This window comes from Thamnophis sirtalis, unplaced genomic scaffold (genome assembly GCF_051295495.1).
Source record: "Thamnophis sirtalis isolate CommonGarterSnake01/CBP01778 unplaced genomic scaffold, rThaSir2_p1.2 scaffold_18, whole genome shotgun sequence".
NCBI classification, from domain to species: Eukaryota; Metazoa; Chordata; class Lepidosauria; order Squamata; family Natricidae; genus Thamnophis; species Thamnophis sirtalis.
In genome coordinates this window covers 2,019,360-2,032,594 of record NW_028261398.1, presented here as the reverse complement: position 1 = coordinate 2,032,594, position 13,235 = coordinate 2,019,360, and the positions used below count along the sequence as shown (strand labels likewise).

The window sequence follows — 13,235 nt, the reverse complement described above, 5'->3', positions numbered from 1 at the left end:
TCCATTGTCCTGCAGAGGAGTAGCCACTATAGCCTCACACCTGTGATGCTGATCAAGAAATGCAACATGAAGCATTCATGAGGGTGGGGAAATGGAATATCTGCTACGAGAATACTTTTAATCCACAGTGTAATAATGCCTCAATTTATATATTAGTTTGCCAAAATTCCTTCCTTCCTTCCACAGGATCCAGTTTGCAGCCGGTCATCCATCTCACTGTGCTTTACCCAATTACACTTTCTAGTAGGCACACTTAGAATTCCTAAAATTTCCCAGAAATTTCAGGCAAGACTGAAGATTGTGTCCGAGGTCTGTGTCTCCTGTGCAGTCAGGAGGAAATCCTGACCTTCTCCTGGCCCAGCCCTTGACGCAACCACACATCCCTCTCTGGGAGATAATCCCTTGATTGAGTATTGGTCACCCAGCCAAGAGAGGAGGCTCTTGAGCAGTGGCTCTCCTACTTAGAGCAGTGTCACCCTCCATGGCACTCCAGATCCTGACAACCCCAATGGCAAAGATGGTGTCGTTCTCTGGGATGTGTTGCCTCTTGGCCCTTCTCCTGGGACAGCCGAGCCTTGGATATCGGCAGCCGGGATCTTTCTCAGAGCCCAATGACTTTTTTGGCCTCTGGAACAAGATGAGACATGATGCAAACATCTACCAAGCTACCGTCATGTACCACCAGGCTGTGGGGCACTTGAACAAGGAGCACAACTGCACCTACCTTTCAGCACCTGGAGAAAAGGTCCACGTCCAAATGATGGCAAGTTTCTGGTTTTTCTCATTCTATTCACGTTTGCTGGCAAAGCTGCAAGGGCGCATTTTCTGATTAGGCTCATGCTTTTTATTGTGCACGCGCGCACACACACACACACACACACACCATGCTCTTTAGTGTCCCTCTTCTAAAATCCAAGAGCAGTACTTTAGTGTCTTATCTTTTGAACAGATTTGTTCTTCAAAATACTTTTTATCATTTTAAAGAATTCCTCTTCAGTAGCAGGGAAAGAGAGAGAGAACCGTGTCCTTTGCTCACTGGCTTCACTCACTGCCAACGGGACGCAAAATGGCCCAGTTTTCCTCCCTTTCAGCAGAATCTTCCTTGCTTGATGCCCCCTTTCCCTCCTTAGATCTGCTACTGTCATGAAGAAATGGTTTTTTTAAAGTACTTTCTGGCCTGATTCTTCAATCCTTACCTAACAGAATTTTTAAAAGGCAACTTAAACACTGTTATTTTGAAAATTCTGGTGCAAATTATGTAACATTCAAAAGACTCGATGGTCTTTTTCCTGGACTCCATCAGGTCTACCCAACCTGCTGCCAATCCTCTGAAGGGAAAACAGGGACATGGGGTGGGGAGGGGAGGACAAGAGGGAGCTCACCCGAGAATTTTCCTGGCTGTATTTCAGATTATGCATGGGAAAATTTACCACTTCACAACCGTCCTGGTGAAGGTCACGTGCCCTCCGGGGGAGAAAACACCAAGTCTTAAGAACTGTCAGATTGTTCCTGGATCACCGGTGAGGAAAGGGTTTTTATGCCATTTTTTAGAATGGGGTTTAGGGAGTCACTCCTAGCTGTTAGCATAGCTGAAATCTGGGTGGGCTGGAGGTAGCCCAGTGGGGTGTGCATAGGAGGAAGAAAGGTGGAGCGGGATTTGGGCCTTTGTGACCTCCAGCCAATGTAAACCCAGCTGTGTTGTTGTCCGTGAAGACAGCCTGAGCAGAAAGGTGAATGGGGCTCCCTCCCCCAGGGTTTCATCCTCCATTGCCTGCTGAGCTCCCCTCTGCCCCCAACAGTTTTCAGCCGGGCAGAGGTGCCAAAGCCACTGAGCTGTTTTTCCCTTTGGCCGGAGGAGGTCAAACTCTTCTTTGAAGAGCTGCGTTAGAATCCTAGAGGAAGGGAAGGGGGGGGCTCCTGATGCAAGTCGCTCCTGCCCTCTCCCCATCTGGGGGGGGGGGCATGCTGCCCCAGAAGCACCGCTCCTTTCTCCAGGATTATTGCTCTTGTAGAGGAGGGGCTGCCTTCATCTGGCACACGCCACCAGCCCTTTAGCCACCTTTGGCTGCCGTGGTCCCATCATTGGCACCAGGATGAGAAACTGGGAGCCTCTGAGGGGTGCCGGTCGCAGAGTCAGCTGCCCATAAAATACAGGGCTTCCTTCGGATGTAATGGAAATGCAGGAAAGGAGGTGGATGGGGGGGGGGGAGTGTCAGGATTTTGGAAAAAGTAAAGATCAGCCTCCGTGCAAGAGCTCTGCAAAGTCTTGTCTGTTTTATTTCTTTATGCCTGTAGAAATATAAGTGCAACTTGGAATTGGAAACCGTCCCTGCTTTCAACATCCTTAAAGCAAAAGTAAAAAGTTGTGAGGAGTACCAGGCCCCCCCGAGTCCTCCTGAGGTCCCATTTGCAGAAGAACCCGAAAAAGAAGAGGGCACTCCGTTCATGTGAAGAGAGCGGCTCCCCGGCTTCTCCTCCATGGCCACAGCGGTGGATCCCCAGCATAGAGATCCCCCTCCCCCCCCCCGACCGGTGCCCATGAAATGAGAATTCTGTAACAAAAATGGAATGATCCTAAATCTCATGAGTGGCAAAATGCTCTTCTTGGTTCTTATTCACGCTTTGCTTATACATTCCAAACACCCATCCGGTTCCAGATGGCACAAAATCTCCCCTCATGGAGGCCTCCTCAGAAACGTTCTTTAAAACTCGGCATCCCTCACTGGGAGACAAAACTGGTTTCCATTGCAAGAATTTGGCCAGACTTGCCTGCCTTCCCTTGGGAAATGGTAGGCCTCAGAGATTGACCCCAGGGTCCGTCCCCCTCAATTGACTCCACGCTGCCCTTCAGCCAGCGATTCCACCACGCTGGCACAAAGCCTGTGAGGAGGAGGAGGAGGAATCCGAAGAGGCCAATACAGTGCACATGGGGGGGGAGGGGAGGCTTTGGTAGACACAGAGCCAAAGACTGCAAGGCCATCTCCAGAAGCTGTAGGACCCACATCAGGAGGCTACGTTTGGGGAATCTGGCGTGGTCCCGGCCCAGGATCTCCCTCCCTCCCTCCCCCCCTCCTGTCTGTGGCTCAGGGCAGCTGTGATCGTTGCCCAGTCCTGGCCACGCACTCCCTCCAGCAGCAGCCGCAAGAGCAGCAGCCCTGCGTCTGTCTTTGCGTGGCACAGAAACCAAGGGCGGCCTTAGACTACCAGCCCAGCAAATGACCTGCCCTGCAGTCGCTCGGTGCTGGCTCAGCTGAAACAGCGAGATGCCCTTGAGCAATGTGTGTGAAAAATGGGTGTGTGTGGATGGGAGAGTGTTTGTAGCAACTAGAAAGAGGGTCAAGGAGACGCTGGAAGCAAGCATTGAAAATAAAGTATAAACTTGTCTTTTACAAACCCCCCACCCCAAACTACTGAGTGTCACCGAGGGCCAAGCCCCACAGCCTCCTCCCTCCCTAGCCCTCCCTCCTGGCCCAAAGTGGACACCCAGAGGGCCAAAGCGATCCACGGTCTCCTGTGTTTCTGCTCTGCCAGTTGGTTCAGGGCCCTTGTAATTTTGAACAGTTGCTGAACAAACGCGAAGCATCCTAGCCCTCTTCCTAAGGTTTCCTGCTGCTCTTCTGACACAGTTTGCAAAAGGAAGCTCTCAAGTAAGTTAGCCAAGGCTGAAGTAGCCGAGGGAAGGCACGTCAAGGAGTGCAAGGAAACACACAGAGCCATCGCATTTTATTTCATTTATTTCAAGGGCTTCCATTAAAAGTTTTGCCCTTTGCCCTTGTTTTACCCAACTAAAATCCATCCACGATTCTCAGGCCCAGCCCAGATGATCGATCCAATAATTGGCAACAGGAAAATCATGATTTGGTTGCACTGCCGCCTCCAGTGGTGGAAGGAGGGACGGCAGCCCCTGCACCCCCTCCGAAGCAACCCTCGAGTCTCGGCTTAGCTGGCTTTAACCTCGCAAAGTGGGGGCCCAAGGTTTAAACTTGGGCACAGCCAACCTTCCTCGGTTCGGCAACTGAAATGGAAGGGATGAGGTGGATGGATGAAGGGAGGGTGCAGGGAGGGACCTCTCCCCCTCTGGGGAAAAAAGCTTCCAATGGGGGCAAAGGTTATCCTGCAGAAAGGAAGGAGAAAGGAGGGAGGCAGAAGAGGCAGCTGGAGAGGAAGAAGCCCACCCCCCTTGCCCCGCCTGGGACAGAAGTGGCCCCTTCTACTGCCAAACTGGCTGACAGCCTCCAGAAAAGGGGGTGCAAGAGAGATGGGGGTGGGCAGCCACAGCAGTTTCTTCGCACTCGGCTCCTTTTCTCTCTGCCGGGAGGAGGAAGGCAACAAGGAGTGCCGAGTGCCACGATACTCGCAGAGGAGGGGGGAGCAATGAGTCCCCTGCCCTCCTTAAGCCCAGCCCTGCTCCTCCCCTAGAGGAGGGGAGGGGAGGGAAAGGGGGGGTCCAGTGATGAAAGCTGGGAAACTTGCTCTGAGGGCCTCTCGGCAGCCCTGCAGGTTGCTCAGAAGCCGCCGCAGCTTTTGAGGTCCCTGGGACGAGACGGCTACTCAATCTCCAGGATCAGATCATCCCCTTCTAAGCTCATCTCAGACTTGACATAGATCTTCTTGACCGTGCCTGACATGGGCGAGTTGACCACGGTCTCCATCTTCATGGCGCTCAGGACGCAGAGCGGGTGTCCCTTCTCAACCTGCCCGCCTTCCTTCACTTTGATGTCGATGACTTTCCCAGGCATGGGAGCCCCCACCTGGCCCTTGACGTCCTTCAGGGCTTTGGGGTGGAAGTGCATCTCCTGGCAAGGCAAGATTAAGTGTGTGAGGTGGGCAGAGGCACCCCTGGCTTCCTTCCGTTGCTTCCTGCCCAGGAGAGAGCGCGAGGGGGCTGGTGGAGACGGGGGGAGGAAGGTGGGTTCATTGGGAAGTAGTAGACACTCACTTGGTTGACAATCTTAGAACAGGTTGTGGCTAATGGCGTTAGGAATTAAGCTAAATATCATTTATGAGTAAGAGATATATTTTAAATGCCACTGATTTTAAAGAAGACCGATAACTCTGTACAGCAAAACCCAACCTCCCGGGGTTGAATTCTTTAAGGTGCCAGCCCTGCCCTGCCTCCCGCCTGCCTCTTTCCTTACCTTCATGGCCTTGGTGTCCTTGACCAGGATGGAGCGCAGCTGTCCATTCAGTTCGAAGAAGACTTCCCTCTGGCCAGCCCGGTTGAGGTCTCCCAGGGCTAAGGCCTTGATGTGCAGCGTCTTCCCCCGTTCCAGCTCCACCTGCGGGGGCACCAGGGAGGGAAGAGAGAGAGAGGGAGAGAGAGAGGTGGGTCCTTGCGACCTGGGCAACGGAGCCCCCGGGCCCTGCTACAGCTTCTGCGTCTCCTTCTGCAACCCCCCTTGTTTATCTCTGTGATATTGGAGGGCTTTGAAAAAGTGGGTTTCCTCCTAGATGATCTTCCCCTGCTCTTTCAAGGGCTGTCACTAGTTATCTGGACTTATAATCCTATCACTGAAGAGGTTTCAACCTTTTTCGCTTCTTTAACGCATATAAAGCAATAAGGAAATTGGTCCAGAGGAAAAGGTCAGGATGGAGGCATCACAGGAGCAGCGCACAACCAGGAGCAAGTTTGGGCTCCACCTATCCCTCAGGGGCGTCCCCACAAGGAGGCCAGGCCTGGATCTGTGGGGCACGCAGGCAAAACATCGTGAGTCACACGGGTGAGATGGGGGTTGTTTGTATTTAATGAAGGAATGAATGAAATGCCACGTTTGGTGCTCCTAGTCCAGACTAATCCTACACCGACCGGCCTCCCCCCTTCATCACCTTTGCTCATTCCTGGGGGGTCCAACTCCTGGCATTTTGACCCAACTTTTGGTGCTTCCTTTGGTGCTCTGGATCTCACCTCAAACTCCTCGGCTATCTTGGGCCCCTCCAGGAAGAGCCGCGTATTGAGACATTCGACAGGCCCAAAGGAGGCTGTGAAGTCCTTGAAGTCGCTGAAGACCTTGGGGTACATGGCAGCGGACAGGACGTCTTCTGGGGTGATCTCTTCATGCTTTTCGCACAACTCCTGCTCCAATTTTGCGAAGTCCAGAGGGGGCAGGGAGGCCCCGGGGCGGCCCTCCACCCGGGGCAGCCCTTTCAGCACCTAAGGAAGGACAATGGGTTTTGAGGTGGAAGCCCCATAGAAGCCGCCTTATCCCTTAGGAAGGGCATAATCTCTTTCTGCTCCTTCCGACGTGCTCGGCCTCCCCCTCAACTCCCCAAAGCAGGAATCGAGGGGTAGAGAATGTCTGAAAGCCTCCAGTTTCTTAGGTTTCAGCCATGCCAGAAGCCCCCCCCCCAAATGCAAAGAACAAACCCCTCAAATCCTTGGTATGAAGTTAAGAGAAGGCGGCTGTGGGTTTACTTCCCCCCCCCACACACACACAATTTCTCTGGGCTCCTCCTAGGTGGCAAGGCAGGCCCCCCCTTCCTACCTTGGAGCGGAGGGGCTCTGGGAAGCCCCCGTGGGGGATGCCGATGTAGCCTTGCAGGAACTCCACCACGGACTGGGGGAAGGAGAGCTCGTCTGCCTGAGCTTCCACGTCTTCCTGCGTCAGGTTGTTCTGAACCATGAACTGAGCCAGGTCCCCCACGATCTTCGAAGAGGGCGTCACCTGCACAGGGGCAGCAACGGGGGGGGGAGGGGGGCACACACACTGAGAGGAGCAGCACCAGGCGTGTCTCTCTCTCCCCAGAAGCAGCCAACAGCCATTGAGGCACAAAGGCAGACAAGGGGAGGGGACCCTTCAGCAGGCAGGGTGAGGCGGTCTTGTCAAGGCCCGGGAGGCAGGTAGAGAATCCAATGGTCACAGCTGCTACTGCCTTTTCCTGGAACAAACTGTGCTCAGAGAAATTAGACAGGGCTCTGGCAAGCTCTGGCTTTACGTAAGAGTGCGCTTTGGCCATGGAGGCCCCCTTCTCAAGGGATGGCAGAGAACATGGGTCTGAGCCGCCTGGGGCCTTTAGGGACCTTTGAACTAGAGACCGTCAACCCTTGAGAGGCCTGGAGCCCCTTAGCCAGTGACTGGCTAAGCAGATAATTATGCAAAGACCAGGGATCTTTTTGAGAGTTTCTTCGCCCGCCCACCTTTGTGATGTCCACCCTGCGCTCCAGGAGGGGAGAGGACTGGGGTGGGCAGACTGACCTTGATGAGGTCGCCAAGCAGCTTGTTGGCCTCCACATAGGCTTTCTTCACCTCCTTGAACTTGTGACCCAACCCCATGCTGTGGGCCTGGAAGTGCAGGTTGGTGTACTGGCCACCGGGGATCTCGTTCTCGTAGACGTCTGCGTTGCCAGATTTCATGGTGGCCGTGCAGTCGAAGGCCGCGTAGAGGCCCCGGGCCACCTCCCAGTATTCACTGTAGTCAAAGATTTTCTGCATCTGGATGCCTGAGGGGAGGGAGGGGGGAAATCCTTCCCATCAGCCCCCAGAGCAGGGGGCGGCCCTGCCACCCAACCTGAGCCCAGCTCCATTTCCAGACAGAGTCAACCAGCTAACCAAATGAACAAACCTTCTTTCGAGGTTGAATATGGCCGGGTCTGAGTCAGCGTCGTGTCTTCAGAAACACAGTGCAGTGACCCCTTTCAGGACTGCCCCCTTCCCCTTCCTCTAAGCAGCTGCAAGTGACAAAGGTTCCTCCCTGCCAGAGGGCGCCAGGGGCCGGTGCGCTCAACTGGTGGCGCCTTGCTCTGGGACAAGGGACGGGTTGACGCAGCTGCAGAACCCCGTCCTGAATTGCCCCGGGCACTCTGGGCTGACGGTTGTGGGGATAAAATGGGGTGGGGGGATCTCTGATCTGACGTCTGGGGAGCCCCCTGATTCCCCAAGGGGAGCCCAGTTCGCCAAAGGTCCGGAAGACATCCAGACAGCTCAGCAAACAGCCACAAAGCTCCTCCGGGAAGAAATAAACCAGTCCGAGGAATAAAGTTACCAGTCCTGAGAGGGCCACCTGCAAGGAAACTCCTTGTGCCGGACAGGCATGGAGAAGAGCGGCTCCACGAGAGAATCCTAGAGGCTACGAAGTCTCCCCCAATCTTACTAAGCGTAGGAAGCCAGACGTTTGCCCACGGCTTTCCCCCCACTCACTTCTCAGAGGGCTCAAGGGCTGGTCTGGCTGGTTCCCGAGCCTTCCGAGGGCAGGGACAGCCTTGGCTGGAATGCCCTGGCCCTGGCCAGGGGCCAATTATTTCTCTCTCCCCCCCCTCTCCCCCTCCCTCTTCCCCTCTCCCTCCCTCCCTCTCTCTCTCACACACACAGACATCTTCTTTCTGCTTCTGTTCTTGTGGGCTATAATTCTGATTTTAAAAGTTGGCGTAAGCTGCTGTGGGTTCACTTGGACTGACTGGCCGCAATTCCTTACATAAATAGATTTTTTAAAAAATTTCTTTGTGGAATTACGATTTTATAATTGCTCAAAGCAGCTCGAAGGCCTGGCATTTATTCTCCTGCTGCAGCCCACAGGCCAGACAGGAGGGGGCAAAATCCTGGCTGCTGACTGGCCTGGGGTGCCCTTTGTGGGGCCGACGAGAACCCCTTCCGCTTCTGCTTCAGACCTGTGTCATGCTCTGTGCCACGGGTACAAGCCACCATCGCACCCATGCTCGGTTGGGAAGTCATGCCCGACATGGAATCCACCGCAACATCAACAATGTCAGCCCCGGCAGCAGCGCAAGCCAACATGGAAGCCACGCCGGCCCCTGAAGTGTCATGGGTGTGAATGTGAAGCGGGACGTCGGGGAATTGCTTGCGCAGTGCCCCCACGAGCAGGGAGGAGGCTTGTGGCTTCAACACTCCAGCCATGTCCTGCAAGAGAAGAGGGCAAAGGCTGCCGGTGAGGAGGAGGAGAGGTGGAGGGAGGAGATGCAGCTGCAGATAAGACGGTTCCCCTGGGGTCGAGGGAGGGGCGTCAGCTTCCCTTCTGGAGCCAGGCCAGGGGGAGGAAGAGGAGGAGGACAACCGGCTCCCTCGGACTCTTTCATTTCAGCTCCAAGTCCCAGGAAACCTCCTGGATGGAACGCCATGAGGAAGAATGGAAACGGGTGTGCCCTGCCCCCTGGGGGGAGTGGAAGCATGCAGGCAAAGCCTTCCCCACCCTCCCTCCCTCCCTCCCTCCCTCCCGGCCTACCTTGATGGCCAAGATGTGAGTCCCGGCTTTGACCAGCTGCTCCGCAAGGCTAAGGTAGTAATCCAAGGTGTACTTGGTCCGGCTGGGGTCAGCCACATCCCCCGTGTAGGAGATCGCAGCCTCCACCACGCCCCCAGCCTGTCCAGCTGCCTCCATCCCCAGCAGCATGTTAGGGAGGTAATTGAGGGAGTCAAAGACACGGAAGATGTCCATCCCATTCTCTCTGGCCATCTCGCAGAACCTGCCATGGGGACGGAGAGGACCTGAGTCAAGGCCAGGCTCTGCTTCACGGCCTGCCTGGGAGGGAGGGAGGGAGGGAGGGAGCAGGCTAGCCAAAGGCAGATAAAACTCTAGCAAGGATGTCGGCTTAATGTGGAAAGCCACAATTGGGCTTTTCCTCCAAGGTGACTGAGCTTCCAGGAGGGACCAAAGGAACGTAAAGGATTCAAACAAGGAAAAACAAAAGCTTCTTGAGCAGAAAATGCATAACTGCCCAAATAAACCTCAGAAAGGCAGGACCGGTTCTGAGAAAGACCAGAAGACCGGCAGGCGAAGCTGCCCACCACTTACTTGAAGACAGAGTTATCTGGGTAATTGGTGTAGCCCACCGCATTCGCCCCCCTCAGCAGCATCTGGAATGGGACATTGGGGATGAGCTCTCGCAGCTCCTGCAGCCGCTGCCAGGGGCACTCGTACAGGAAGCGCATGGCAACATCGAAGGTGGCACCTGGGAGGGAGGGAGGGAGAGAAGGGTCAGCGAGGGGTCTCCTGCACTCATCTGAAGCCCTGGGGTTCATTGGGAGCTTCCTCTCAGCCCCTTGACTGTCAGAAAGAAAAATACATCAGGGGACCCAGAGCGTGTTTTCTTCCCCAAAGGGCTCTCGGCTGGCACAGCAGCAAGTCTGAGGAGGAGGAGGGGTCCTTGGTCAAGTGGTCTGGCTCTGGCCTCAGTTGGAGCCATGGAGCCAAGTTCAACTCCTTTGTTCACTGCCATCTTCACAGCAATATCCCTGCTTACGGCCCTTAATTCCATGAGTTCTATACGCCAGAGAGACTCAGGCCTGTGGGAGCCAAACCTGTGGCCAAATTCAAGAGTCAACAGCCCACTCATTTCAAAACAGCCTCTGCTCAAGTGTTTCAGATATTTCGCAGACCTGGGAAAGGAATCAGATCCATCTGGAAAGGATCTGGATGAACACAATTGGAGTCTGAGGTGAACATGCAAGGGAGTGAAGATGCAGCTTTAATAAGGATGAAGGACCACATGTGGGTCATTACATAAGTAGGAATTTTACTGCAATGAGGGCGACATTTCCATCTGCCAACAGCTGGGCTGGCAGCTTCTTCAAGGTGACCCACTCTCTCCTGGACAAAGGGGCCATCTGTTGGATGAAGTCGCTCATAAGAGATCTGTTCCAAGTGGGGCCTGACTGTAAACATGGATCTTTTAAGTGATCCCACTTAACTCCCACATGGAGTTGACTGCTCCGTCATCTGAGAAGAGGTGAACCTACTGGTCCTGAGGAACTGGAGAGGATCCTCAAAGTTGTAAGTGGGATCACTTAAAAGATCCATGTTGCTTATGATGGTACGAAAACTATCCCAAGATGACGTGTGGTGGGGATCCATCTGGTAACGATGCATCCTTGAGGGACGACTCCTCAAGAAACAAAGTTTATTTGGTCTCCAGCTACCCATTTTAGGGAAGGTTGTTGAGAAGATGATTGGAAGCCCTCTGGGGGTCGGAAGTGAGGAAATTAAGTTGTGGCAATTCTCCTTTTTCCAAAAGCAGCTCCAGTTGGGGGCAGGCAAAAGGTCTGACATGGCATTTCGCCACTGCTCTCACCCTCCCCATCCAGTTCTACCTGACATTGCAAGGGGAGGAATTAAGTACCGTCAGAAAGACGGTCACACAGAGCGATGCATCCTAATAGTAGAGCTCAGGACTCGGGACTGGCTGAATGCCTCTCTGGCACCACATAACTCCCCCCCCCACCCCCAAGACACGATGATTGACTGCTGTGTTTAACCCACCCCTCCTGCTGTTTGACTGACCAATCAGGGAGGCTTTATTACTGCTTGTACCACCTTATTTTTTCTGCTGCGCTGCAATGCTCTCTCCTCCCAGGCTCTGATTAGATAAAATGGAGCCCTTTATTCTGCTGACTGGCCTTGGGAATTGTAACGTTTGTATAATCCGGTAAGAAGGCTGGCAAGGTAACAAAAAGCCAAATCCTCACTTGAAATTAAAATATCCATTTTTATGCCATTCTTAAGCTCTTTGGGTAATTTTGTTATTTTATTTGCTCTTCTGATTTGCTGTTTTTGACCAGTTATAATACTAAGCTTGCTAGGTCTTCCTTCAGGCTCACAGCTCTACTACTATCGCCCGTGGTGATTATGTGCAGGCAGGGTAAACCTGTCCCTTTATTTCAAACCTGAGTTGCTAGCTTCATCGAGAGCCCCTGGGGGCAAACGTCCACTCAGAACGCACGTGGGCAGCCCCATCTCAGCTGGCCATCAACCTGGCAGCCAGAAACCTCCTCACAAGCTTCCTCACAGACTTCCTGGGGGGGGGGGCAGGGGGACCCCAGCGCTCTCTCACCTCCCCAGTTCTCGATGCTGAAGAGCCTGCTGAAGTTGTGAGCTACGAAGGGGGCAATCTTCTTCAGGTCGTGGGTGCGAACGCGAGTGGCCAGCAGGGACTGGTGAGCATCTCGGAAGGTGGTGTCCATTAAAAGCAGGCCCTGGTGCTGCCGAATGGCCTTGGCGAAGCCCGCAGGGCCCTCTCTGAGAAGGACGTCCCGGAAGCCGTCGGGGGGCTGACCTGTTGCAGAAAAAGGATTCCGTTACATGCAAAGCACAGAAAGTGGCAATGAAAACCTCCCTCCTTTCCCAAGGACCCGGAGCTTCTGCGGACTCTTATCTAAGGATTTTTAAACTGGCAAAGGAACAGCTCTCCTCTTCTCCTCCCGTGCTGGTGTCCATTCCAGAGTCTGTTGCAGCCACCACACCAAAGAGCCTCGGGGCCTCCAGGAGAGACTCACGGACCAGCAGCCTTTGCCCCTGCAGGGACCTTCCTCAGATGCCCTGCGGCTGCAAGCAGAAGTGCCCACCATTCCAATTAAGATCAGCAGCCAATTGCAAAATGGCTAATTAAAGGTTAGCCAAACCTCTGTTGCTCGGTTGGTGGGCTGAGAAGGGCTCATCCTCAGGTAGAAGGACCCCTCCCCAGAACAAAGTATTCCACAGAACAAGAAAAGAAGCAGAATTTCCCCTAAAGGGGAAGAGGAGAAAAATCTCCTTTAAAAAGGCAGAAAGAAGCCCCAGTTTTTCCTCCACTAAAACACCCTGCAGGCAAAGTTTAAGGAAACCAAGTTTCATTCATAAAATAATGCGCACATTGTAAAAGCCATCTCCAAGAAGAAAGCAGAACAGACCAAGGACTGGAATTGATGGAATCCTCCGTATTCCATCGGCCAGCCAGTGTCGGCTGGCAACTACAAGGAGGAGGGCCTTCTCAGTAGTCGCCCCGACCCTTTGGAACGAACTCCCTGTGGAGATTCGTGCCCTCACCACCATCCAGGCCTTCCGCACAGCCTTGAAGAACTGGCTAGCCCGTCAGGCCTGGGGATGAAGATAGTTGCCCCTCCCGAATGATGAATGCATGTTGGTTACTGTTTTTATTATATGTGTCTTTGTTATTGTCTGTATTTCCCCTTCCCCGATTTTATGTGAGCCGCCCTGAGTCCCCTCAGGGAAAAGGGCGGCCTACAAATGTCAATAAAATCACTAAAAAAATAATAATCACTGATTGTGCAAGGTCAAATTAGGAAAACCAAACACTTAGGATTTACATTTCCCCTTTTCCTTTAGGGCCAGTCATGACTCCACCTGCCACAAAAGAGAATCTCACGATGACAATTAAAGCACTATATCAAGTCCAAGGGGCAGAGAAGAAACTTTTTCATATAAATCCCAACAATCCCTGATAACAAAGAACCCAGAAACATATAAAAACTCACAAACTCACAACCCCAATTTGCCAGCTGCCCCCCAAA

At 53.5% G+C, this 13,235-nt stretch overlaps 2 protein-coding genes across 5 annotated transcripts in view; one reads left to right on the top strand and one right to left on the bottom strand.

The window, feature by feature from the left end:
- Positions 1-472: 472 nt before the first annotated feature.
- Positions 473-2,599, top strand: LOC148042334 (uncharacterized). The gene is made up of 3 exons (XM_087702995.1): positions 473-763; positions 1,410-1,520; positions 2,296-2,599. The coding sequence occupies exons 1-3, from the start codon at positions 482-484 to the stop codon at positions 2,449-2,451; spliced, it is 549 nt and encodes a 182-aa protein (XP_087559121.1). The 5' UTR covers positions 473-481; the 3' UTR covers positions 2,452-2,599.
- A 1,117-nt stretch (positions 2,600-3,716) lies between these two features.
- Positions 3,717-13,235, bottom strand: part of PC (pyruvate carboxylase) — a 130,306-nt gene continuing 120,787 nt past the window's right edge. For all 4 annotated transcript variants that reach the window (XM_087702963.1, XM_087702966.1, XM_087702964.1 and 1 more), the window contains 9 exons: positions 11,780-12,001; positions 9,745-9,901; positions 9,175-9,415; positions 8,603-8,852; positions 7,194-7,438; positions 6,483-6,662; positions 5,906-6,151; positions 5,139-5,279; positions 3,717-4,796 (listed from right to left, as the gene is read on the bottom strand). In XM_087702963.1, the coding sequence (XP_087559089.1) occupies positions 4,548-4,796; positions 5,139-5,279; positions 5,906-6,151; positions 6,483-6,662; positions 7,194-7,438; positions 8,603-8,852; positions 9,175-9,415; positions 9,745-9,901; positions 11,780-12,001 (1,931 nt within the window). In that variant the 3' untranslated portion in view covers positions 3,717-4,547. The remainder of the gene's footprint in view (positions 4,797-5,138; positions 5,280-5,905; positions 6,152-6,482; positions 6,663-7,193; positions 7,439-8,602; positions 8,853-9,174; positions 9,416-9,744; positions 9,902-11,779; positions 12,002-13,235) is intronic.

Bases quoted from the DNA above. Each gene is read 5' to 3' on its own strand.
- LOC148042334 (XM_087702995.1), top strand. From the start codon at position 482: ATGGCACTCCAGATCCTGACAACCCCAATGGCAAAGATGGTGTCGTTC. The intron at 764-1,409 runs GCAAGTTTCTGG...GCTGTATTTCAG, and splicing joins AGGTCCACGTCCAAATGATG to ATTATGCATGGGAAAATTTA. The intron at 1,521-2,295 runs GTGAGGAAAGGG...TTATGCCTGTAG, and splicing joins AGATTGTTCCTGGATCACCG to AAATATAAGTGCAACTTGGA.